This window comes from Lipophrys pholis, assembly GCF_963383615.2.
Source record: "Lipophrys pholis genome assembly, chromosome: 21".
In the NCBI taxonomy this organism is placed as follows: domain Eukaryota; kingdom Metazoa; phylum Chordata; class Actinopteri; order Blenniiformes; family Blenniidae; genus Lipophrys; species Lipophrys pholis.
In genome coordinates, this window is record NC_137649.1 from 9,285,875 (window position 1) to 9,312,816 (window position 26,942).

The 26,942-nt window shown below is 41.4% G+C and overlaps 3 protein-coding genes across 9 annotated transcripts in view; 1 reads left to right on the forward strand and 2 right to left on the reverse strand.

Annotated features, from left to right (window-relative positions):
* wasf1 (WASP family member 1) overlaps positions 1–6,267 on the reverse strand; it is a 64,463-nt gene extending 58,196 nt beyond the window's left edge. For all 6 annotated transcript variants that reach the window (XM_080491031.1, XM_080491028.1, XM_080491030.1 and 3 more), the window contains exon 1: positions 5,896–6,267. The gene's annotated coding sequence lies outside the window, so the exon portion shown is untranslated. The remainder of the gene's footprint in view (positions 1–5,895) is intronic.
* A 1,770-nt stretch (positions 6,268–8,037) lies between these two features.
* cdc40 (cell division cycle 40 homolog) lies at positions 8,038–22,660 on the forward strand. Its single transcript, XM_080490650.1, has 15 exons — positions 8,038–8,244; positions 8,726–8,812; positions 9,736–9,865; positions 9,949–10,035; positions 10,132–10,271; positions 10,757–10,853; positions 11,282–11,421; positions 12,352–12,426; positions 12,716–12,761; positions 14,179–14,280; positions 15,735–15,850; positions 16,802–16,935; positions 19,751–19,827; positions 21,324–21,468; positions 22,167–22,660. Exons 1-15 carry the CDS (start codon positions 8,053–8,055, stop codon positions 22,342–22,344), a joined length of 1,746 nt encoding a protein of 581 aa, XP_080346776.1. The 5' UTR covers positions 8,038–8,052; the 3' UTR covers positions 22,345–22,660.
* mettl24 (methyltransferase like 24) overlaps positions 21,596–26,942 on the reverse strand; it is a 35,749-nt gene continuing 30,402 nt past the window's right edge. Inside the window, exon 5 of one of the 2 annotated variants that reach the window (XM_080490651.1) lies at positions 21,596–23,917. In XM_080490651.1, coding sequence (XP_080346777.1) covers positions 23,591–23,917 — 327 coding nt within the window. In that variant the 3' untranslated portion in view covers positions 21,596–23,590. The remainder of the gene's footprint in view (positions 23,918–26,942) is intronic. The other variant, XM_080490652.1, reaches the window with a different exon arrangement.

Here is a 26,942-nt window from a genome sequence, read left to right on the forward strand (position 1 = left end):
TAAGCACAAATAATCCACACCTCTGTGTCTTTGCATTTCCTCTGCCACCGCACTGTATTCAGTGCTACAGCATGCAGTCATTCCGTGAGCTATAATCTCCCACCACTGTCAGTATATCCTGAGTCGATGCATCTTTAACCAGTAAGAAATTCCTAGAATCCCTCTGACCTCTGCTTGGGAGCAATGATTAGTCCTGGAGAAGTGTCAGTGTGGCATATAATAAGGTCTGATAGCACCGATGAAGTGGTAGCTGAATAAGATTGCTCAGAGCGGGTTTACTTGCTGGGGATTTAAGTGAATTTGGCATTTCCGGCAACCCATCAAAGACAAAGGGAAGGACAGCTTGCCTCCACTTCCGATCTTGCCTTTTCAGAGGGAAGAGTAGCTTCCACTCTCAGCCTCTGCTGGGCTTCTATCCAACACAAATCAGTCGAGCCTTGTACTTGGGCCTCATGCAAATCCAAAGCGGAGCTGGATCCTTGCTGTGAGCTGTAAATGAAAAGCCAAATATTGGCTTCTAATTGAAGACAGCAGTTGTCTGTGTGCACAGGCACCCCCGTGGAAAAACACACTAGGCCACTAAGAAGCCACTTTCCTTCTTGATCTTCTCCTCTTTTCTCTCTTTCGCTTTGTTCTCTTACATCGTTTTATAATGGAGCGAGGAGAAAAAAAAGGTAGAAATGTGAGTGATGCCCGTGTGGACTGCAGCAATAATCAAAAGCTAGATTTGCATCAAAGTGATTAAATGGTACATAATGTACCTGAAATAAAAGCCTATTGTATCTCATGACTTACCCTCATACCGTTTCCATATACAGACCAACAGCATAATGAGAGAAACAGAGGAGAAAAGGGGAGAACCTATAAAAATCCTAAAAGGAAATTCAGTGTGTCTGTAATTGAATACAGACATCTGAGCCCTGACATGAGGAATTCAAGCTGCGAATGTGATAAACGTGCCTCGCCTCCCATTTTTCCAAGCCACCATCAATCATCACACATGATCACGGTGACCAGGGCACCGTCCATTCCAGCTCAGTAGGAACCAATCAGTAAAACAGCAAAAATATCGGGATACATCGTCAAGTAAGACCGAAAAACAAAAGAGAGGAAAAAGACGTGCAAATGTTGAAAGAGGAAAAACAGATGAGGGAATATTGTCGCTGGCCAGAAGGATGGAAGAGATAACTACTTTTCTTAACTTGAAATATTCAAATTTATTCAAATATACACAGGGTCTGAATGCAGCTGCAAAAATCTATTTGACTTGAACGGCAAGTATTTAGTGATAATATTGAAAGGAGACATTAAAATACTCAGCGATGTAATAGTGTAAGCACACCGATTTTTCTCCAAGAAACCCTGAAGAAAAAATCCTCATGACGTGATTGTGTTAAGGCTTTTTAGTTGTAGGCCTTGGAAAGGTCAGTGAAACAGTTATAACAGGATCAGGAGTTTTAAATCTATGAGCACTAACAACTCTGGTGTGGCTAAATGAGGCTCCCCAAGCTGTAGGACACCCAACATGGATTAGTCAGCTTTCACAGCCTTGCTGTCTTTCCATTTTTTGTTCTTTTGAACACCGTTAACCCAATCCAATCAGTACATTTATGGACATGTAGCTGCATTGAGGTCAAACTGAAAAGACATAGTTTTAATGAAGAGGTGAGCATCACAAATCAAACTGAAAATATAATGTTTAACCGTCGTTATGCTTAAATCATGCGGCTATAGTTTGTTTGCAGCATCAAATGGGCCTCTGATGTCTTTCAAGATCAGAGAAGTGTTTAACGGGATCTTTCTAGACAAACTGTGTAAGTAAAATCAATTTCTGTTCGTCACAAACCTGATTTCCCGCCTAAATCAATAAGCTAAAGTCTATTTGGCTTTTTGGTACAAGAACCAGGGGGATGCTGACTTCTGCGTTGGCCTTAGAAAAAGACATCACCTGTTTCACTTTGCTAACATAAACACTAACAATACTTTAAACCGGAGACACACGGTGACATACACCCCCAGTGTCAACGCTTTAGCCAAAAGCAACCAGAGACAAACGAGTATCCAGTGCACTTCTCAAGCAGATTTGAGGCTACATTGTGTTTAGAAAGAGATCAGTCTTCGTTTGTCATCCACGTGTACACATGACACCAGGGGAGTGGCATAAACCGTCTATAGTCCCCTTCATTGTTTCATTCTGGTTGTCAGCAAACAAGCATATGCCAGGTCAGTCACAGGATACCAGGGAGCTCCATTTCTCATATACGTGGCATGGTAGATCCTTTTTTTTTTTTTTTTTCTGTCCAAGAAAGGGAGAGTGGGAGGTCACACGATGTCTTAACCCAGAAAAGCAGGGGTTTGGCCTTTCTTCTTATTGCCTGCATACTGCAAACCTAAACAAATACTGTTAATTTTCAAGGAGGAAAGCGGGGAAAAAACTCTTTTTCTCGAGCTGTGACTGACAGATATAAAATAGAGCTTGTTTCTACAGCATGAAAGCAGAACAAATCCTTTTCTAAAACTCATCAGAGCCTCATGCTATATGGAGAGAGAGAGACAGCACTCATGCAAATATCCAAACCGAGTTGTGATCTACCTTGTAGGCATTGAGGGCGTAGTATGGGACAGCTGTATTATAAATGAAGGCAAACAGACCGATAATAAACAAAAACTGCTTGTGAGTCAAAGCGAGAAAGGACAGAAAAGATACTTTGGATCAAACTCCGCTCCCACATTTGAGGACCGCTGCCTCTGAATTTAGTTGGGATGACTTTCTATTTGCCAGAGAGGCAATAAGGGAGATCTTTTTCAGAGATACCATGTAAAACTATTTCAAAAGCCCTGTCAGTTCCCTCTGCTCCCCGGGGCAAGAGAAAGGCAGGCTGAGGAGCATAATGGCTACAATACGAGAGATGAGAAAGATAAGATGGATTAAAACTGATGAAACACAAAGAGTCTCTTCTGTGTGATACTGTACAGCTACGGAGGTGGTAAATATTGATGTGTGAGATGAAAGATCAAGTTGTGGACCTTAGTGATCCAAGCTAAATCCTCCTCAAAAGTCTTTGAGGGTCTACAAAGTTTTGAAATGCAATTAACCTTAATATGCCTTTTGTTTTCACAAAAGTGATTCCACCTTTGTTCCTGACAAAGGTTTTTAAAAAGAAAAATATTTTATCAACTGCATCTGTCAGGCAGTGACAGGACAAAGGCACACCGTTGACAACTTTCATTCCTGGAGTTTCAAAGGAGAGTGCTGGAATATGAGCAATGTCATACAATAAAAATCTGAGTTCGAACGGGAAAGGCACCGACTGTAAATGTCAGCGAGGTGGCGGAGGCCGTGGTAATAAGACACAAGGAGCGCCAGTCAGACAGGCTAAACTGTGCACTGGTGTGTCTCCGTCAGACCAGTTCAAGCTGCGGACAGAAGCCGTATTATAGCGTGGTGGGCATGGCCAAGAGGAAGAACAATAGCCCCTGTGTGGCGGACCCTCTGGAGCATCCTAACAGCTGGGAGATAGGAGGTCTGTCTGTGGCTCCACTAAATGGCACGTAAACAGGCAGGACGCACTGCGCACGCACACTCGTTGCTGCCCTCTGCCTTTCTCAGAAGCCCTGGCCCACCTTCCACCCACCTCCCCCTCGTGCCAGGCAGCCATCACTCATTTTAACTCTCATCCTTTTCTCTCTCTCTCTCTCTCTCTCTCTCTCTCTCTCTCTCTCTCTCTCTCTCTCTCTCTCTCTCTCTCCACTTTCATTATGCCCTCTGTTACCCAGTGTCCTCCTGTTACCCCTCTCTACTTCAGAAGAGAAAGACAAAAGAGAACCGAGCGTTATTCTTTGCTAGTATGAGAGAGCCAGAAACTGGCAGAGGATCAGAGTAATGTCAACAAATGAGAGAGGTCCAAAAGCCTCCACAGGAGGCATGCCAAAGCTGCTCTACCACGCGGGCCTCAGAAGCACACACCATGAGGAGTGCAAACCGAGCGAGAATGTCATCTCCTGCAGCAATAAGTTCACAAACAGCATCAGATAGAAAAGCCAATGCGCTCCATTATTTTTTTTTCTTCTGCAAATCTATACCAGAACCTTTACTAAATGCCGGTCACAAGTATAAATAAAATACAATGCCACCATTTTAATATCAGGCCGAATGGTAAAGCATTTGCCTCCAACAGAAGTAGAGAAATGATTCACTCTGGACCACAGCGGAGTGAGTCAATCACTGGATCTGCAATTATTGTTTTAGCAGGAGTCACTGGATTATTCTTCTAACTCCAAATCGGCACGATAGGGCAAATGTTCTGCATATAAGATCCTTCTGAGCAGTTACAGTACAGAACCGGACCAACAGCTTCCACTCAGTCATGTGACAGCTCAGATATGTATGTGGACTGATAAATTTAACAGCTGTGAGGCCCCTCAGACTCCATCATAGAAATCACAGTCATATAATCTTTCACATTTTGTGTGTATCATCGTTTTCTTGATGTGGGTCTATTGTAATAATCAGATCTCCGGAGAATCAAATCTTTTATGCAGGCTTCGTCACGTCACGTTCCGGAGTGCAAAGCTGAGTTGTTACATTTAGTTTTATCTTTTCCTATTACTTGAAATTGACGTGATGTATAAGACTTTCCTAATGTGAGACGATAAAGAGTTGCTCTAAACACACCAGAGGGAGACTGTTCTCTATCATCACTATTGATTGGATCAAAGAAGTTCCTAAGTATAGCACGGGGAGCCAGGCAGCGCATCCATCTTCTCTGGCTTTCACGCATTATCATTACATTTGAATATGATTTTAATACAGCAAGGCCAAAGACTACAGTCAACAGCAGCAGCGGGGAGAGCAGCACATACAATTTTATCAATGGCTTTGCAGCTAATTCATTCACGCTCTTACTATTTTTTACTGTACTGACGTGTTGCTTGCTTTTTCGGCAAACAGTTACCAGCAGCATTCTGAGGTCCAGACCTTAACGACTGCAGAAAACATGGTCACTTCCATGACTTATAAGCACCAATACCATGCATGACCACTTGAGCTCACATATTCATGCATGCACTGCATTGAGGACAAATCTTCCAAGCTGTCACCTTTTATAACAGCCACTGTATTGCACAAGAGAAAAAGACCTTTTCTTTCTCTCTTTCTTTCTTTCTTTTCTTTTTTTTCCCGTGCCTACTTTTCTTGTTGCACTTGAAGTAGTACAAAGAAGGTTTCAGATTTCACAAAGCATGATGTTCACTGGGCTTGATGGTTACCATCCCCCATGACTGCAAACCCCAGCTCGGCTGGAGCAGAACAGTACAGAACAGACCCCAGCCCCTTCCCATCGCAGAGGCAAAGCATTCTTACTGGGAGGGGGGGATTAATTGGTACAGTTAATAACACCGTGAAACTCCACGACATGGCGAGGAGATAAAAGATGGCCAACGCGTGGTATTTGTCCTCTTTCTCTCTCTCTGTTGGATAATTTGTGAGGCACTGCAAATATTTGCTCTGTGGATTTCTCGCACCAGCATGATAGTCTTGAGACGGAATATGTCAAGACGCTGCAGCGGGAGCGCATGCAGATGTGCGAGCTGCAATATATCATCGTCATCATCATCATCATTACAAATAAATCCCCTCGTTATTTCTCGCACAAAAAAGGAAGACTTCTCCGTACATGAGCAACTCGGGAAGCCTGTCACCTGCACACTGGGTTACGGCGGGAGTCAGTGATGGCCAGGCAATGTTGAATTACCGTTATAAGTCTAGTTTGACTCCCGTTTTCTAACACTGTCTAAAGCTGGCATGCGGTAACCCTTAACGCTTATTAAAGTCACGTTTCCAAGTAATGCAAAAAAAACTACAAATTTCATTATGATTAATAATATTGTTATTACCTGATAGTTTTGTGTAAAATGTCCCCCCTTTTATTTCCTCGCCATCCTCACTGAGCAGCAGAGCTTGGCAGCATGTCCCAGAATTTAAATCCCCGGCTCGGATCCATGGTTGCTTCTCATATCAAATGTTCTCCTGCTGGAAGAGGCGGCGGCGGAGGAGGAGGAGAGCCCGGCCACTTTTCTCTCGACAAAGGGATTCTCCGCTTAGATGTTTCCAAAACTCGGGTAAAACCTGCTCCTGTCCAGCCCACAGCAGGTTCACAAGCGAAGGAAATCCCTCAAACAGTTTCACCCTCACACCACGTGCGCTTTCATTCCAGAGTAACCGGGGTAAAATTGGGACTCTTTTTGAGAAAACGTCCCCGTTGCGATAGGAGATAATGGTACGAGCCACTCTATTGTTGGGGCGCGCGCGAGAGAGAGAGTGAGCGTCCCATGCTGATGTGTACTCGTGGGGAGGCTGGAGGGGATCCGCGCTCCGTGTATTGGATGATAATAACCAGTCACGCTGTGCAGTCCGATCTCTTTTATGTCATCCGGTTAACCCACACTAATCTTACACATCATCACATTTGACTTTATGAGTGTCAGTTACTACGGTGCCGCTTGATAAAGCAGTTTTAAAGTGAGCATTGACAGTGCGCTCGTTCATTGATTATTCTTTTCCAATACCGAAATAATGGATATAAAAATGGATATAATGAAACAAAAATTACAATCAAATAGTAGAGATGTGACAGATTGTGATCTGAATAATTGAGAACTGAAGATGTTTATTGTCATGTGCACAGACCAGCATATGTCTGATCTGCCAGCATACAACAAATATAAAAAAGTACAAATAAAAGTACAAATAGGTATATATAAAATACATAAAACGGTAATGACATTGGGTATTCTTATACAGGTTTTACAAAAAATGACAAAGGTGTATATAATGAGTGAGTGAAGTCATATAAACAAAACAAAACAAAACAAAACAATCCCATAGTGGAGATATGACGCTTTTTCTATATTTAAGTTTACATGTTTTGAAGACGTTTATTGTCATGTACATAGACACACAGATGTTTCACATCAGGTAATGAACTTTTATTCTGAATGATCTGGCAGCATACTCCAAATATATATATATATATATATATATATATTTTAAAAACACTTTAAAAACAGGACAAATAAACATAGAAACTAGGAATATGGGTATTGAAAATATGTTTTTTTTTTATACAAGATTAAAATTGTGCCAATTGTTGTGTAAAGTTGTTTATTGTCATTGTTCAAAACAATGAAACACAGTTTAGCGCTTCTAGTTTTTCACAGTAGCAGGTACATTTAAGACCACAGTTTTATACAAATATATAAATATACATATATACACATTCAAGTGTGGTATGAAATACATATACGTTCAAGTGTGGTGCACATTCAAAGATTCTGTGTCTGTCAAGTCAGAAGAACATTCATATGGGAGTCATGGATGTAACAGCATGGGTGTAGAAGCTGCGCTTCACTCTGTTTGTTCTTGTCGTTAGTGTCCTATACTTTCCCCCCCTGAGAGTAAGGGTGAAAACAGCAAACTGCCAGGATCTGTGCTATCCTGAGAAATGATTCTGTCTTTCTTTTCCAGTCTGTGCAGATGTATGTGAGTGCAGGCAGTGATAGGCTCTGTCTGCCTCACCAACCTCTGCAGGTCCAGTGTGGCTATGAGGATTTTGATAAAACAAACAACTTTTTACAACAAATATACATATCATAATGTCAATTTTGTTTCTTTTCACAATTAGAATTCATTTTAAATGGCAGTTGGGCAATTAGAACGCTTTTTGTTATCTTCAAATGACACAGTGTCGAGTTTTGCTTGTGCGTGTTTTTTTAGCCAATATTTTATTCATTTAAAAAAAAAGAAATTTAAATATACAATGCACAAAAGGTAACATTAACATAGCAAGAAGCTTGAGTTTTGTATGCATACAAAAGTCTGCTTTTTACATCAGTCATTTTAGATATACAAAAATAATACAGAAAGAGAAAATAATTCTATAATACCAAATCCAGATCAAATTCAAAATATCTTATTCATATCCGCTTATCGTTTGCTGACGATTTACCGGAAGTCCCGCCCTTCTGCTTCCTGTAGCATTCACAACATCCAGCATGTCTGACGGAAAGTCGTGCCTCGTTTCGTACGGGAGCGATTCGGACTCGGACAATGACTCCGGTTCTGATTCCGGAGCTGACAAGGTGCAGCCAGTGGAAGCGGACGCTACGGTGCACCTTAAACCTTTAGAGACTGGAAAAAACATGTCTTTGTCTCTTCTTAATTCCGCCCCGGAGGTGGCTGTGAAGGTAAGCTAATGCTAGCTCGCGCTCAAGTTAGCGTAACGTTCTGTTAAAGTTAAATTCGATTTAAGTGTGTTTTCTAGTCGCTGTATCTCAATTCTTCTAAATTTAATCAGAAGACACTCTATACGTCAGTTAATTTGTTAGTATACACATTCACAGTGAACCTCAAAACTGGCGCTAAATTTTCGGATACTGACGATCGCGTCGATAGTTAATATTTTAAAAACCTTCTAAAACATCAACGTATGGCTTTGAACATATCAACTTGTACGGACATCAAATCATGAATACAGTAGTGTACTAAGGTTGATTATTTGGTTTTTAATTCATCGGTTTAGTATAAACAAGCCGCTGGCTTCAGCTCGTTTCATATTTTGATCATTTAAAGTGTTATGTATTTTGTTGGTGTCTGTATTCTTTTAGTGTTGAACTATGACCAGAAATGAACAATACATCCATTCATTATTTCCGTTTTGTATTCTAGGAGTCTGTGGAGACTGGCATACACTTGGATCCTTCCCTGAAAGAAGTCGCTTATAACCCAACGTTTGAAACCATGTTTGCTCCTGAGGTGAGTCTGAATATATTAACTTTGAGTTGGTTCATTTAACAGGTACTGCTGCTTGCTCACATTGTTTATAAGCATCATGAGCTCTCCATGTGAATTTTCGTTATTAGTTAAGCCACTTACATGTAGACTGTATATGGTAAACAAACCCTAAACAAAGAAAACATCTCATTGGGTCACAGATCAATAACAATAAATAATATCAGAATATATAAACTAATTGTTAAAAACATAGTTTCAAATCATAAACACAATAACTATTGGCAAACAACTACTTAAAACAAACACCAATGATAGTTCTGAGGATTTGCAAGTATATCGCCCTTCATCTGTTTCGAGATATTGAGGCAAAGATTACTAAAACAAGAGTTTGGTTGTAAAATTGAAGTTTTATGAGGTTATGAAGACATTTGACCTCTCACCTGAAAAGCTTTTTCAATTCCCCACAACTTAGTTATGCTGTAAAAAGCTTTATTCTACCTTGGTGTCTGATTTCATAAACAAAGTCAGAAGACAAAGTCATAAACATTTATTTATAGAAAACTTTGAAAAGGTTGAGATAGAGACATGAACTCATTCTTTGCATATATATATATATATATATAACTGCTTTTTCTCACATCTCACTGCTGTATTTCTTTAAATGCAGATTGTTTCTTATCCTTCTTGGATTGATTTGATTCAACCCTGATTGTGGAATTAGTGGATTTCCACATTGATTAATTCTTCATTCATTCATTCTCGTTCATCCACCTGAGAAACAATGTTCTCTGTAGTTCATTTTTCTCCCATGGTGACTGATGTTTGGTCAGAATGTTGTTGTGGTTTTTTTGCACACAAAACAATTAACACACCAAGCCAAAAGGAAGCATTGTTTTATATAAATATCACAATTGTGTGACTGATATTGTGTTACTTCCTCTTAGTTTGGGCCAACAAACCCTTTTAAAAGCCAGCAAATGGCTGCCCCCAGGAATATGTTGTCTGGCTACGCAGAACCTGCTCATGTCAACGACTTCATGTTTGAACAGCAGAGGAGGACCTTCTCCACTTTTGGTAAGCTTGTCTACCGTTTCTGTAATGACTTTGAATCACTCATCGTATCAGTAATCTTACAATTCCACTTCCTCCTCTGTTAGGTTACGCTTTAGACCCATCTGTCGACACACATCAAGTAGCCTCTATCAGCTACATTGGTGCGGTGGATGAGGCCGAGAAAAATAAAGGTAATTATCACGGATAATATTTTTCTAGCATAAATGTCTACATTCAGAAAAAACGATGTAAAGAGTCATTGTAAAATGTTAATACTCATCTTTCAGGAATGACGGTGTTTGAGAGCGGTGCCAAAAAGTCAGAGAAAAGGAAAAAGATCAAAGGTGGCGATGCAGGAGAAATCGACAATTTCCTTGGACCTTGGGCCAAATATGTGGACGAGAAAGATGTCGCAAAGCCATCGGAGGTAACGTTTTCTTTAATATGTAGCATTAACTTATTGTGGCTGAGTCCACGGTGAGGGACTTCAGCCTCCTGATGAGCTCCTGTCATTCAACACAATACAGCGAAATCTAAACAAAAAAAGTTTTCCTTCATAACTATAGGCTTCTATCGTTTTTTTTTCTCTCCCATGCATCCGTTATAGTCAATCAATTCTTTTGACCTAACAAGTTAACACCGACTGTAAAAACTGACCAGAACCAATTTCAAATTACACTTTTATAGATGAGTTACCAAGTAGACCACGCAGTGCTTTCCCGTGGCCATATGATCCCAATTCATCCACACATCATTATTTTCTGAATAATCTCAAAGAATCAGCTCTAATAATCCCTTTACCTTAGGAAATACTTCTGTGATTGATGCTCTTCAGTTTTGCACTGTCTATCTCATTAATTTCATGAAAATGAAATGTTTGGTAATCCTCTGGTGTTGTGCTTTACTGTACAGGACGAGCAGAAAGAGCTGGATGAGATCACGGCCAAGAGACAGAAGAAGGGACGCAATGAGGAAGACGCTCCTGCAGAAGAGAAAACCATCCTTCATGGTAAAGATAAAAAAAAAAATCTTTTTTTTTTCACAAAAAAAAAAAAAAAATATATATATATATATATACATATCCTGACAAGAGCACTTTGTGAACTCATTGAAAATTAAAAGTACAGTGATTGTTGTAATTGACCACATTATATCATGACAAGCACCGTTTATCTCTGTTAAGATTTGTTTTGACATTCCACACTATATTTCTCCATTAAGTTGTCAGAGATTAGTGAATGTTTCCAATCTATAGAAGTTCTCCCACGCATGTGTCTGATCAAAATGTATAGTCTTTGAGCTGCTGTCCCTATTGCTTTTGGTCAGAAGCTTGAGGTCTGGTACACACTTAAACAAAATGTTAATAATGGAAATTGTTTCTTAAAAACACACATCCACACATTTTTTCACCACATTTGTCCTGCCTTCTCTCTTCAGTTAAAGACATGTACGATTACCAGGGCAGGTCGTACCTTCACGTCCCACAGGATGTGGGCATAAACCTGCGTTCTGCAGATGCTCCGGACAAATGTTACCTGCCGAAGAAACAGATCCACGTCTGGTCCGGACACACCAAGGTCAGTGTTAAAAGAGACCGATCATTTCAGCATCTTGAACTAGATAAATGTGTTGTAAAGTTATTGTGGTGTAGTAAGCCTTTATATGGGCTTTCTTCGTTGTTAGGATTGTATGGCATTGCTTTTTTAATAATAAAAAAAAGAGAAACAAACAAACAAAAAACAATTTAGCAATAGACTTGTATATAAAGGAAGAACATACTATAATGGAGCCCTTGTCAGAAGTTTTGAAGCAATCAGTAAAAGCCTTCCAGATATTTTGGAATAAATTGATGACAAAGTCATACAGTGGCTGCCTGTCCCTGACACATACACGATTATTTTGTTTCCTTGAAAACAATGTTTGTAATTCAGATATAAAAGAAAACACCGAGTTATTCTGAGAGAGATCTGATTCAAGCCTCAGATCCGCCTGTGTGCTCCAGGGAGAGAAAACTCACTCAAGTTATAAATTGGCTGCTATCTGCCTTGTGCGGAAAGTTACATTCTTCAGAGTCTAATTTGAAATACAAAGAGGTTTGGAAAGATAATAAGCGTGGGGAAGTGCTGATGTCGAGATAATAGATGGTGAAGGGCCGGTGGTGTCATCAAAGTTTTGTGACTTTTTAGGGAGAAAGTTTAGTGTAGAAAATTTCCCTCACTGACACGGCATGGCCTGCACAGATGCTGTCTTTCACATTTCAGCGGATGTGTGTCTTTAAAATTGAACCCATAATAAGAGCCGGGCCATATCCGAGTGATACAAGGACAGCTGAGATGTAGTGCAGCTTTGTACTTCTGTTGGCAAAGGCTTTTACTTCTTTCAGTGAATCCATAAAATATGCACAAAACATTTGAGCTGATATGTAACTAAAAAAGGAACTGACAGTTGCTGGCATATCTTTAAGAAACACTTTGCGATAATTTGTTTTGTCTTTGTTTAACTTTCAGGGTGTCAGTGCCATCCGGCTGTTTCCGAATTCTGGTCATCTGTTGCTCTCCTCCTCCATGGACTGTAAGATAAAGGTAAATGGTCACATCAGGAGGCCTCTAAACATCACACTAGTAACGGTTCATATGAATATTTTATGCTTAATCATTTTGTGATGAATAATCTACATTAAAATACTGTTTACATTTTTATTGTGATGATTGATACACACGAGTGTGTTTCAAAATTTAGAAGGAGCCTTTGAATTCAACCTGTAAATTATCCAGACTTTACTAGTGGCCAAGACTGAATTAGAGTTTGAGTATTTGTGTATTTTTGCCCCACTGGCTCAATTGTCTGTTCACTTGTTTAATTTCTCCACAGCTATGGGAAGTGTACAGCGAAAGGAGGTGCATCCGGACATTTATCGGTAAGAGTTCTCATTTTTCAATCCCCCACCTTTTTATTGCTGAAAAAATACTTTGTATATTTTAATATTCGGGCTAAAGGCTTTTCTAACTTAACAATGGCTCATCAGCCAACATGCTGACATGAAATATGCTGGAGGTCTGTAATGGGCTCGGCCTTTTGAGAAACGCTCAGCAGTGACAAACTGTGAGCTCAGCATTACTAAAACACTAATGACACCCCTACTCACCGCCGACAAAATTGAGGAGACTGTTTTATTTATTTATTCATCCATCCATCCATCCCTTTATTGATATATGTTGGGTCTGTGGCAGAATATTCTAATGCAGCACAGTGTCGTGGCTCTTCCCAGGGACGACACACTGTCACAATAGAGATTGTTTGCAGCTGTGGTTCTGCCTGTCAGCTCCTTCACCAGAAATGCATAATTCAGCAGCCTCGGGGCCGAGGGGGAGTCGGGGGGCATGGTGTGGGGGGCACAAAACATGGACAGGAGCTGGCGTACAGGAGGAGAAAACACCATTCAGGAGTAAATAAATGGACACGGAGTCACTAGCTTTGGGTTTGTTTAGAGCCAGCAGTCGTCAATTATGATCTTTTTATTTTTTTCACTTAATGCCCAAAAAGACTCCTCAGTGGCCCGGTGTGATCTTCATTTAGTTCGTTCTTGTCTGACGCCTTGATGATTTCAATGCATTTAAAAGACAATTTTGTTCTTTTTAATTTTCCCCAGGATGTTTATTTGTAATCAAATTGGCGAGGTTTTGCAGACACACATTTTTTGCTGGGACGTAGTCTGGTCCAAACAGTTTCATACCTACTTGTGTGTCCCGTCTTCCATGAGTTGAGGTAGCTGTAATACGTCTGTGTTCCACCTCACATTCATCATCACGGGGTTCCTACAGTTCCGTCAGTGCCTTTGGTAGTTGCATGTGAGGATATAGAAAGTCTTATGGTGAGTATTCGACCTCAGTGGGCTCCGTTATCGCTGTGGAAACCGTAAAAGTTGGTTTTAACAAGGAGAGCGTCTTGTGTGCAGCGAGCCCACCGGGACCTCGCATCACCTACACAGTGTGAGGGAAAAGCCGAAGGGTTGCTTACACTGGGATTAGAAAGAGAATAAGAAGGTGGAGAACAGTTGAAAAGGCAGATGGAGCGCTAAACCCCCCCCCCCCCCCCCCCTCCTCATCTTTCCTCCCGAAGCTCATTTATAGGTCACATTTCTCATGTCTCGCTCTTCACCTATGTCTTTAAGCATCCCTTATTTCCCTTGACTACATTTCTTATCCCTCAAATGAATTGCGGATAAAATGGGCGACACTAACAAATTGTGAAAAGAGAAAGTACACAGTGTATTTTGTTACATATATCTGTTGAATTTGTTTGTAACCTGTGTTCAATCGGCTTTTCTGCAACAGGGCACAGCAAAGCGGTGCGAGACATTTGCTTCAACAACACGGGGACACAGTTCCTCAGTGCTGCATACGACCGCTACCTCAAACTTTGGGACTCAGAAACAGGTTTGTTTTTTTTTATTGCTCATTTCTTCAAAGTGACTGATTGGAGATTTGCCTCTCTGCCTCAGCGGGTTAAGCATTTACCTTAGGTGTGTCGAGGACTGAGATTTGCATTTGAGCAGGAAGGGCATCCGGGATTAAAATCACCAAGTATCAAGTCTACGGTGCAAGTTGTAATGACTTGCAATGACGACTGCTGCAATGAACTGAATAGACCAAACCACTTTCTAACTTTCGTTCCAATTCCTAGCAGCTAAAATCTATGCAGCTCAGATCTTGAAACTTCCAAACGGCTTGATCCAAGCTGATCCCCACTGACTGGGGAAAAGTGAGAAGCACACTGGAGCGGGGCCTGGTCCATGACAAACCAAACATCCACATCTACAGGCAGTTTAAAGTCACCAATTAAAAAAAACTAATTCACACAGAATGGCCCAGAATCAAACCAGGGATGTCTTTCACTGTAGAGGCTAACCACTATACCACTGTTGAGGCCCTCGTTGGTGCCAATCCTGTAGAATATTGTAATTCAAACTGAAATTAATTAGTTGGATGAATGTCTAAAACAATCAGGAACTGTTCTCTTAAATCCGAATTTGTATGTTTTTTTGTCTTTATTAAAATTTGAAAACATTAGAATTTGAAACAGCTTAAAAAAAAAACTACATGTTTTTCCTCATTTGGACAGAATGATTAAATAAGAAAATATCTATTTTAAGTAGTGATGCAGATAAAAGATGGTAGCAGAAATGGACCTGAATGTAACATTTATCTTGTTATAGACATGTTATATATAAGTCATAAGATGTATAATAGAGTATCATCTTGTTAGTTCTCAATTGTAATAAGTGTCTCTGTGAAGACTTTGAGAACTCTTATTAAAACAGGATGATTTTAATGCCTATTGGTGCCACATAGTTTCTCTTCTGTTTATCTCTCTTCATTTCCATCCATATCAAGAATGCCCCTCCAGCAGGGGGCAGAGAGCAGTTGAATCCCCACGTGTTGAAAACACAACGGAAACATCCAATTTTCTTTTTTTTATGAGAAGAATACATTGCTTGCTTTTCTTTTTACCAGTTGTGTTTTGTCGCCGCAGAGTTTCTACATCTGGTGCTTCAGTCATATTCTTCTCAAGTTACATGTAATGCAAATTTCTTTGGCTGAAAGCTTCCATCACAACCATTCAGGCCACTTAAGAGTTTCAGTCATTATGATTACCTGTTTTTCTCCACGTTAGTAGCCAAGTGTGTCGCTCTGCAGCGCTCAGATGAACACAATGAAACACATCATTTTCTGCGTTCCAGCTGAGTGGTCACCCCCTGTAGGGACGGAGCCTACAGCCTGAGAAGTTACAGACTGTCCCTTTTCAAATGTCCCCACCGTGAGCGTGCCTTTCTGTGAGGCCACTACGGATTATCCTGTTGCTCTGACTTCCAATTTGCCTCCCTCCACAGGCCAGTGTATCGCCCGCTTCACCAACCGGAAGGTTCCGTACTGCGTCAAGTTCAACCCCGACGAGGACAAACAGAACCTCTTTGTGGCCGGCATGTCGGATAAGAAGATTGTTCAGGTGAGCAGTTCTGTCTTGTTGACCGAGCAGTTGCACACGTGACATTTTCTGTGTATACTCGGTGCCCGCAGGACCATGAAATACATGCCTGCCTCATCCTCCAGCACCCAGGGTGTGTAATTGTGTGCGAGAGGTTCAGTGGCTGACAGGACTAGAGCAAGACATTAATCACATTCAGCATAAGTACAGAAAATAAGCAAGGAGGGAAAAAAAGACCAACGTAGGGAATCCATAACTGCCCGCATTACACCTCCCTGACTTTACATATGGAACTTGGATTTCTGTTGGAGAACAAATAGCTTTTAATAGGATTTGTTCTCTATTATTGAGTATCAAGGAGTTTCTGACCTTCAAATATTAATAATCTAAAATATGATATTTGATCTCGTCCTGTAATTGCAGATAGACCTTAAGTTACCCTTTCTATTATTCACATGACTTGCAGTCACCACAGCCTGGTACAATATTCAGGATAAGTATTAAATAATACTGCTCTCCTCTGGGTTTTGGGAACAGATGGCAGCTCACCCCGGGGGCAAGACTTTACAAAAAGAGAAGGAACAATTGGAAGTGGATTTAAAATCTGTTCAAACAGACATGTGTCCTTTTTGTGTGTGGTGCCTGGAGAGTTGCTCCTGCGTTGTCTCTTGATTTTTTATTCACTCCCAGGAATCTTTTCATTCAAGAAAAGCCCGTACGTTTATGAAACTGTCCCAAGGTCTGATGTGAAATCATTCAATAGAAATGATTGAAGACGATTAACAATCACTCTCACCTCGCCTCTCACTCAGGCGCCACAGGATTTTTCCGTTTTTCACAATCGCAGTGAAATTAGTTTGTTTGAATTTTATTAACACATTATAATAATAATCCACTTTGTTTCATATAAATGTGTCTCGCGTCGTGGCTCGCTGTTTTGCTTTCCTTGACGTGTTGTGTCGTGCTCTACAGTGGGATATCAGGACAAGCGAGGTGGTGCAGGAGTACGACCGTCACCTGGGCGCCGTCAACACCATCACCTTTGTGGATGAGAATCGTCGATTTGTCAGCACGTCAGACGACAAGAGTCTTCGAGTTTGGGAGTGGTAGGTACACACGGCTGCCTGACATGCTGCTGTAATATTTGAATTCCAGGAGCAACTTTCATACTTACTTTATCCAAACTTTCAAACTCTACATAAAGAGAGATATGCAAGAAATTAAACTTGACTCTTCTCATGATGAAGAATCAATGCTCACCACTACAGCACAGTGTCGCTTATCTTTTAATATCAATCGACAAAATAAATGTGAAGTGATCATGTTACTCTTCTTGGTTAAAGTAAGAATGTGATTTAACCCATTGAAGAGACAACCGTTTAAATTCTGTGTGATTAGAGCTGTAGATTCTGTCTATATGTATACGGATGAAGTGTGTGTTGGTTCGGCTCGTCTAGTATGTTCATCCAAGTATTGTCATGGTTGGTAATCTGAGTCTTTGATGCATCAAACAAATGATTTTATCTTAAGGCCTCCCGGTTTACAAGTGAAGTCTGAATACATTACAGTCAGTCCTGCCAGGTGTCCTACTATTCTTCCACCAGCGTGATTTTGCTTGTACCCTCCTTCTATCAGCAACATTCTGGAAATGATGTTTCTATCATAATGAAGATTATGATTATTGGAGAACCATTTGGGAAGCAGATATGCTGAAACCAAATATATTATCCATGTTTTGTTACCACAAGCTTAACTGTTTTTCCTGCTGCAGTCTGCTAATGGTCACTCAAGAGAGCCCACCGAGCTCGGCCTTCACATTTCCAAGGCTTCCCTGTGGTGCTAAACAAACCGTGACATTTTTTTGCCCCAAGATGATAAGGCTTTTTAAATTATCATTATTGGAGGGGAACCGTTTCTGTGGCGTATTTTTCTCCCGGTTGTCAAATCTTCCCAGCTCTTCTTTTTCCTCTCGAGCGTGTGAGACGGGGGATTAACTGCTGTAATGTGTTTCACACAGATTTAGTCAAAGCCGAAGGACAGAGCGCGATAGAGTCAGAACAACAAGAAACTACGGAGCCATTTCCCAAGAGTCTACTTTGTACATTTGTTTTGGAGGAGAGACTCCCACAAGCTTTTTTTTTCAGTGCGGCGTGGGAGTGAGCGGACAAGTGGTATGTGGGGTCGAGGAGTGGCTTCGAATGTCCTTCTTTCTCCCACGGATACCACCTGGCTGAGGATTTGGCTGAGAGCTGCCACATAGCAAGCATTAGGCTAAATTTACCGTAACAGTCTCATCTTTCCAGCTTAGACGCGAAAGAAGGGAATGGTGAAAGAACGTTACTCGTATAGAGCATGAAGCAGTTTTAGTTTGACGATCAGTCACATTCAGATGATCACGTAAACTAATTGTGACTTTGGCAAGATGCTCCCGTGCTGTTGGGGTTCTGAAGGACTCTTAACTCACGGTCAGGGCGCGATTGGGGATCCGATTAATCCACAAGTCTGGATGAGTGGATCCAGGATCGTTATCATACATAATGAAGCAGCAGATCTCGTCATGTTAACTCAATGGTTACCTTTATCTTCCGTCATATACTCATAAGTTTATTAGATGAGACTACTTTACTTTATTTGTAGCCAGAGTTGATCACGAGGGTGTGAAGAGTTGGTTTATCCACCGGAAGAGAATCACGATCAATATAAAAAGTCGTTAATAGAGACGATGGATTCAGGTTGTTTTGTCTTTTGGGTTTGATTTTTTATGCGCAGGTTGTAGAGGGCCGACGAATTTGATTATTGGAATGGGACGGGATGAACAGAAAACAGTTGCATCCTTGAAGAAATTAATTTCCTTGATTCCTTTTTTACTTGCTGACTTTTATTTGTATTTCTGACCACTGGCACATCTGAATTTGGATGCCTACTTAAAACAGGGACTGGTATTTTACGCTGTTCTAAATTCTAATTATGTTGCATGAAATCCTCCTTTCAGATCAAATAAACACACAGCTATTTAAGTTTCTGCTACAGAGTGATGATGAAGAAAAAGAAAAAATCTCATGCAAGTTATACAAGAAACACAGTTTTCCTCAGCATCATTATCCTGAAACTTGATGGACATAACATGCTGTAAACAACAATCAATCATCTATTATTCATGAATATCACCAGCATATAGTCTACCTGTCTCTTTACTCATGCAGCTTATGTTTGGATTTTAGGAGGAAACCTGTCATAACTTTTTTTGGGGTTTTCTTTTTTCCCGTCACCAGTACTTAGAAGCCTCCTTTTCATTTGTGGGCCAACCCAGCCGTCTCTCCGCACCAGCTGTTCCCCGTCACAGAAGGAGACAGAGATGTGGATTTAGTTTAAGCAGTTCAGGGCGATTGCTCTTTAGCACATACTTGATTCAAACGCACAGACGAAGGCGGAAGTACACATTAGTCACACTCGTTCGCTTTATTATGTCACATATCCCTCAGGATTCAAGACATTGACGTAACTGGCAGACACGGGCAGAAGCACTGTAGATCTGATTGTGAATCTCCAGGTCTCCTTAAGCGGAGATACATAACCAAGCTCGTACAAAAGACACGGGATTACAGAGTAAAGAGCGGATTCATAAATAATTGGTAGCTGACACACCCACGGTTTGTCATCGCATGTTTTATTTGAGTTGCATTGAGTGGTTTACATACTTCAGGAGAAATGGTGATCCCGTTGGTTTTTTCCACGACTGCTGTTTTCGTTCCGGTAAGCATTTCTGAGCTGGCATTAGCAGCCGCTCCAGTAAACAAACTACAGCTTTGTTGATGTTTTCCTGTTTGAGTTATTCTTGCTCAGAGGCTATAGAGGTTGTTTTCTCATTCCGCGTTTAACCCATCTTTAAGCGTACTCACAGTCCTCTCTGCCTTTTTCCAGGGACATCCCTGTGGACTTCAAGTACATCGCCGAGCCCAGTATGCACTCCATGCCAGCTGTGACACTCTCCCCCAATGGTAAGTAGTCGAATTATGGCAAAACACACAGCCAAGCACACAGCACAGAGGACCCCAGGGAGCATAAACCTACATTACCACATTGAAGTAGATTCATACCTTCCAGTGTTGGTCATTGCTCGGCAGAATAAAGACAAGGCAGGTTCAGTCCTGCCAATTACAGTTGTGCCGAAGGATTCGCAGAGCCAGTCCTCAGATGCAGGCACTTGTTAAAAACAGCCACCAGCTGCATTAATCCCTGCTCTTTGGCAGTCCTTTGTTTGCGGTGGGTTCAAACAGGTGCTTAATGGGATCTTGGAGGGCAGTGCTCAGACTTTGCTTTTGTATTGGTGAGAAAATGTGTTTTTTAAATGGAACATTTGTCCTTTTGGATCTTTTACCTGCTGATCGATCCTCCTCTGTTCGCCAACATTTCTATTTATTCACACTGCTGGCAGAAAAAAAACTTCCCCAGACATTCTCAGTCCCACCAGTGCAGTCGGGTCTCTTCACACTCTTCACTAGACATCAGCTGTTTCTCTGTTCATTCTGGATTAAAAAAAAAATACGTTTTCTACAACATTCTTACGGTGTGTGTGTGTGGTTATGAGTGTATAATGCTCTGCATCGGAGTCATAGATCACCAGAGCAATCTATATGCTTCTGCTGCTGGTGTTTCTCGGTCTACTCTAACAGCAGCTTACCTTCATATGAATGGGTCATGTGAGGAAGCCACATTCGGACACAGTGGCCGGGATTTACAAGCAGCACATGACCAGAACGAGCAGCCAGTTTTCTTCCTGCTTCAAATTTTGGCTTTTTGTGATCTCTCTGGGCTCACTTCCTCTCTCGAGGCAGAGCTCGCCTTTAGTCCCAATGTGGTGTGTTTCTCCTTGGTGTGAATAATGAAGGCTCTCTCAGCAGGAGCTCCTTCAGTTTTCTCTCAGGACTAAATGGCACTCGGGGCCCAAACGGCTCCACATTTCTTTGGTCTCTTGACATTTGCCATTTTTCACATGAAAAGGGAAGTTTGAGTGAACTAGTGAGATCACTTTGTCATTAGTTTTGTTCTGAACAAAGAACAAGGGAATAAAAAGATAAATTAAACTGTATTTTTCTTTGACTTATGCTGACAGATTTATCTTGGCATCCTATGGTTTGATTTAGTGTTGAATTTTAAGCTTTTATCTGCAAGGTATACATATTTCTTTAAAGTTTTCTGCATTTTTGTTTTGTGTTTTTTTAACTTCTGAAATAAATAGCTTTTTGAACACGGGAACTTTGTGAATTTCAACTACTGGAACCGTTGTCTAAATCTAGTTGCGGGGTGATTTTTATTACCCCCTCAGTGGCTTTTTCTTATATCCACCCCTTCTGGATTGGAGGTTTAGCGCAATTACATTCATTGCTTTTCTCTAGATCGTCAGCTTGTCGGTATAATACTCCCGGTACTCCAGGCTGCAATGTTTTGCGTCATGAAGCCAATTCTGTATGTTTGTTTTTGTTTGTAACCACAGGTAAATGGCTGGCCTGCCAGTCCATGGACAACCAGATTCTGATCTTTGGAGCCCAAAACCGCTTCAGACTGAACAAAAAGAAGGTCTTCAAAGGCCACATGGTGGCTGGCTATGCCTGCCAAGTGGACTTCTCCCCAGACATGAGGTGAGCAATCAGTCACTCCGCTCTCTCGTGAAGAACAGCACTAGAGAGACTAGACTAGAGCCAAAAAGGCTTATTAATTGTTTATGATCGCTGATTAGTAAAGGCAGGACAGGACAGCACAGGAGTTCCGATACAGGTCAGCAGAGATTTTAATCAAAAGTCTATTTTTAACAAGTCTGTTATCTCCACAATCGCGTAATTTCTGAAAATGGGAAACTGGTAGTAGAGCCAAGTGTAACATTGTAGAAGTGCTCTGTGTACTTGTATCGCACTGCTCACCTCCTGTCTATGTTTAACCTGTCCTCCAAAAGGCTTCCAGTTGATGAAGAGGTGTGCGGAAAAAGCCTCTCATTTAATGTACAACCTACACAAGGAGAACAAACTAGGACAGTCCGGCTTTCTAATTTTAGCTGAAATGCCCATTTAGACGTGTTTTTTCGCGCCCCTATTCTTACCAAACACCACCCACGTCCTTGAGCAGGTGCCCCGACTTCCTTCCTGTATCCATGGAAACCCTGCAACTCCTGACTTGACTAAATACCCCAAACACACCCACCTATTGGCAGGTGGAGACAGGAGTCATTTTTAGAAAAGTGCAAATTACCTCATCCGCTGCCAGTTTATATTTGAAGTCTCCTGTTCTCACTTAAGCCTCAACCTTTTTTTTTTTTTCTTTCTTGTTTTAAAATGTCTTGCAGCTATGTGGTGTCAGGAGACGCTGATGGGAAGCTGAACATTTGGGACTGGAAGACGACAAAGCTTTACCACAGGATAAAGGCTCATGACAAAGTGTGCATCAGCGCTCTGTGGCATCCACATGAAACCTCCAAGGTCATCACATGCGGTTGGGACGGACAGATCAAGCTCTGGGACTAGATCTGTCCTGTGTGTACGTCTTTATGGGGAGAGGGAGTTCTGAAAGGATGGACAAGACTTAAAGAAAGAACTTGGGGGTTTGTTTTTTAGAGATAAAGAGGACTGGTATCCAGTCTTATTGCAGACACGTATTTTTATATCATTCAACGAGAGCTCAAAATGTGTTCTGATCTGGTATTTGTGCAAAAATGAAGTTTAAAAACCTTTAATTTGAAATGTTCTGTGTAGTATGCGTTCATTGTCTTTAGTGACAGTCATGTTTTGAATTCTTTGATCATTCATTTGTGCAAATAAACCTTTCGTATATCTCACCTTTAAAAGAATGAATCTGTACTTGACCGGCAAAATATTTATTCGAAAGAAGTTTAACTCATTACAAACTAGCCAGAAAGCCCTGATATTGTTTTTTTGTTGTAATCAAATGATTCGACGGTGAAAGGACACTTGCAGATTAAGATGCTTGTACTCGCTGAAGGGCTTTTTTCTTTTGACGCCGCTGCAGCACCGATATCGCACGAATACAGCCGAACAGTAGAAGTAAACACTCGGAGAAAAGAACCGACAGTTATGTAAAAACCTTTTTGTTGCGAGTCTGAATCGTATCTATTGTAACTGCAAAAAGGAGGGGGAGAAAAAAAAATTCTGTAATTGTCTTTTTCTCTCCTGCTCGCCTACACGTTCCTGCTGAAATAACCCGGAAACGCACAGCGTACGAGTGCAGAGGCACTTCAGTGGCATCCTTTATGTGATTGTCATGGTTCATGTTCTTGATAATCATCGGGGTTCAGCTGCAGGGAAGCGTCCTGCTTATCTGCCTCTGCATCACGCTACCTTTATTACCCGCATTCCTCCGCTTTGTTTCGCTGGGGAAAGAGCTCAAATGTCCTTTTGAATATTCACTCACTCATCAGCGAAGGCGCAGTCTTTTGTCTACTCCGTAACATCTATTTCCTTTGATTCATTAACTGCTGTGTGGCCCCTGTGCTGTCTGGCTCTGGGCCAAATGCAGGCAGGACCTTGACTGACTCAGAGGCTGACCTGCAGCCCGCATGAGGTAGAACACAGAGCATCCAGAGGCAATTATCTGCCCCTCTATGTGGCGAAGGGACGTCACGGGCGAGATGAGCAAGAGGATGAGCAGGAGCCAGGGAGCTCAGGCCAGAGAAAGCAGTCTGTTCGAAGACATCCCTCCCTGCACTAACTCTCATCAATCGCATTTCTACTTGCAGAATTTTATCACTTCTTTCTAATTTCTGTCGTGCTTCCACTGCGTGTTCACCCAGCTCAGCGTGTAAGCGCTGCTGGCATTGAGGATGTTCTTGTGTAGGAAGAGGTGAGGTTTCTTTGGGTCGCTGTGGACGTGGAAGAGCTGGAAGTCGGCTCGCTCCAGCTCCTTCAGCAGGCTGAACCAGTAGCGCACCACAGCCGGGTCGTCCCCGCTCACTTCAAAGCCCGCCCAGTGCAGGTGGAGCTCCAGCAGCAGCTGACCCACCGACTCCAGCACTCCTTCAAGGATCAAATTCTCCAAAATCTTCCACTCGGCACTCTCCATGTCTGCTTTGAGGACGTCCACCTTAAAAACACAAGACAGAAATGTTTTCTTTTTTAATGAGTTGTACTCTATAACCAGACGGACGCTAAGCTGTGTGAGGGTAGACGATGCAGACGCTATTATGAGATGTGAAGGAGTTGGTGATTGTTCTTCCTTTAGTGATGTTGATGATGGATTGAGCGGGCGAGCTGCCCGACAAGGCTTACTGTGATCGAGTTGAGAGGAAATGCTCCATAAGATAAATGCTAATGGCACCCTGAAGTCATATTCATGTAAGCAGACTCGTGCAAACTCGGGGTTTAATGCATATCCTCAGGACCGCAGGATTTTACGTGGCTCTCCCTACTGCTAAAGTTAACCCTTGTCTGACCTTTGTGTGTCGCAAAAGTCTCAGTGACAACTGTACTTTTATGACTTCTCGGCTATGACTTCTAATATTAACACCAGAGAAATCTCAGGCCTCATTAGTGGATGTGAACGGCTATCGAAAAGCAACTATCTGCAGAGAACAAGTACAAGCGTTGTCCCCTGCCCTCCATGTGATCTCCCCAAAGTCCCTCGAGCAGAATTAAGAACCTTAATTGGGGAAAACCTTGTGAAAGAAGCTGACGAGAGGCCTGTGAGGTAACCGTCGTTGATAATATCTCTATTTCGCCCTGTTTTCAATTTGCTTATGCAGCATTGTATCAAGTGCTGTAAACATCTTTTCTTCCGGTGGAGCTCACATCAACTGCCTTTCTGCCTCACTGATCCAATGACGCCAGTATACTATAGGCTCTCTGCAAGACCAACTGCACGCCCTGCTGAGGTCCCTGTCTGGTGACTGGAAAAGTAACTTTTGCTGCACTGCTGTACAGATTTGTCTACACCTAATGGAGGCTGGAAGGAGCTGAGATGCATTGGCAGGATGTTTCCTGGTCATTCAAGAGAAAAGTAAGATGTGTGGGTTTTTTTTTTTGTTGTTTTTTAATTTAATCACACTGGATCGTTCATGGTATGTATGTAACCCTAAATATGTATAGTATGGGGGTTGGTATATCTTTTTATTTTTTTCACAGCCATGCAAATATAATGATCATAAAAAAAAACTATGAACCACAACAACCTGAAATATTTCCCTTTGTTTTACTGCAATAATCTGACTGTATTCTGTTCTTCCCAAATCTATTATGAATGACCTGAAATCTCTTTATATAACAAAATCCTTTAACTCAGTGCTACCGTCCGAAAATTCTTTTTTCATATATTTTATATATATATCATTAGACGAGGTTTTGTAGTATTTCTATTGTATCAAATATGTTCTAATAATTGTATTAACAAAGACTTTCCTCCAAGTACCACTAGTTTAGAGTATCCGTGTTTCTCTTTAGTCCAATGTCGCCGAAAGGCTCTCGCTTCACAGGCTGGACGCTTTCTGGAACATTCAGCATGTATGTTTCCATAAACTCCGCCTCGCTGTATGAATTTGGTGCTGACGTCGTTTCATCAGCAGAAAGGTAGCCGGCTTTCACTGCTGCAGCTCTCTACAATGAGCTTCTCAGGTCTTTGACTTTGTGTTGTCGTATGTGTGCGGATCTTGCTGAAACAGCAGGACTCAAATGGACAAATGAGGAATAGTTTAGTAATAATTAAAAAAAAAAAAGGGCATTTATTTATTTATTTCCTTATTTTTGTAGGTTGGACAGTTTTGGCCTGCATTCCCTATGTTGGATACTCCTGCAATAGGATAAAACCACTCAATGTAATTACTGAAACCAAAGTGTTTTGCTTTTATAATAAGTTGTGTACTGACCAATCTCTTAGCTTGTCTCTCATTTAGAGGAATTAGAAACAGCTCAATAGATTTTGTACATTTTATCAAAATGAAAAAGTGGCGGATTGCATTCTAAGCCCGTTTCATATGCTAAACTACATTAACCAATGGATGGCTGGCTTTGCCCACTTTGGCTACTTACAGGCTTGTGATTGATTTGCACTCATTTTGAACCCCGAACTTGTCCAGTGACATTGTGTTTTAAGAAATCATGATACATAACTAACAAAGAAATCTGAATGACTTCACACACACACAAAAAAAAAGAACATCATGTTTACCGTCCACTGCTCATCACAACTGGATGCAAGTTTACGTCCAACAGTGTTTCTACCTGCCGGCCACAGAATGTGACTCTCCTCACAGTGAGTCATACTGTTTGTGTTTAAAGCAGTTTCAGGATTAGGAGGCACATTGGGACAAATTTGCATCCAGAGAGACTTTTGATGAAAAGTTGTGCCGAGTTTTTGTGAACAAACAAGTTTGCGGAACTTAGGGTACGACTTTAAATCAAAGTGTACACTTTGGCTCATTAATTGCTGTGAAATGTTGTAATTTCACGGCAGGTAAATCCAAGCTATTAATAAGACTCTTAATTTACCCCCCCCCCCCCCCCCCCCCCCCCATTCTTCATTTGATCCACACAATTGGTCTTGTTGGAATAATTTAAAAGTGGTTATCTTGTAAACTAAAAAGAAAAAAAGCGAAGCTCACACCTTATATACACTCATGCGGTGTGGACGGGCTTGTGCAGTGCAGACCACAACTCACTGGGAAAAAAATCTGCTTGTAGTGTTCTTGGAAGCACTGCTGCTAAAAAGCCTAGAATTTGATAGTTTATTAGTTCAGCCAGTTGTCCTCCGTCCCTAAGTTTGATTGTTCGATCGCCAATTTCACATTCTACATATGTCGAGACGCTGAATGCCAAGTTACTCCCGGTGGACGTCGAGCTCCTTGCCTCACTGTTTATGTGTGTGACAATGGTTGCACAAACACCCATATCATTCATAAGGGTTCATTACATTTCTCGCTGCCTTAGTAGAAAGGTAATCTGGACGAGTGCTATTAAAAGACACTCAAAATCAAATAATTGCCTAAATCCAGGAAGGGGTGCTAAATCTAATGAGCCACACGTCTCTGTTGGGTAACCGCTTTAATGGAAACGAACGTACGTTGGAGCAAAAGACCCAAAGATTGTCAGTTGCTTGCCATTTTTGCAGCGTCTATTTC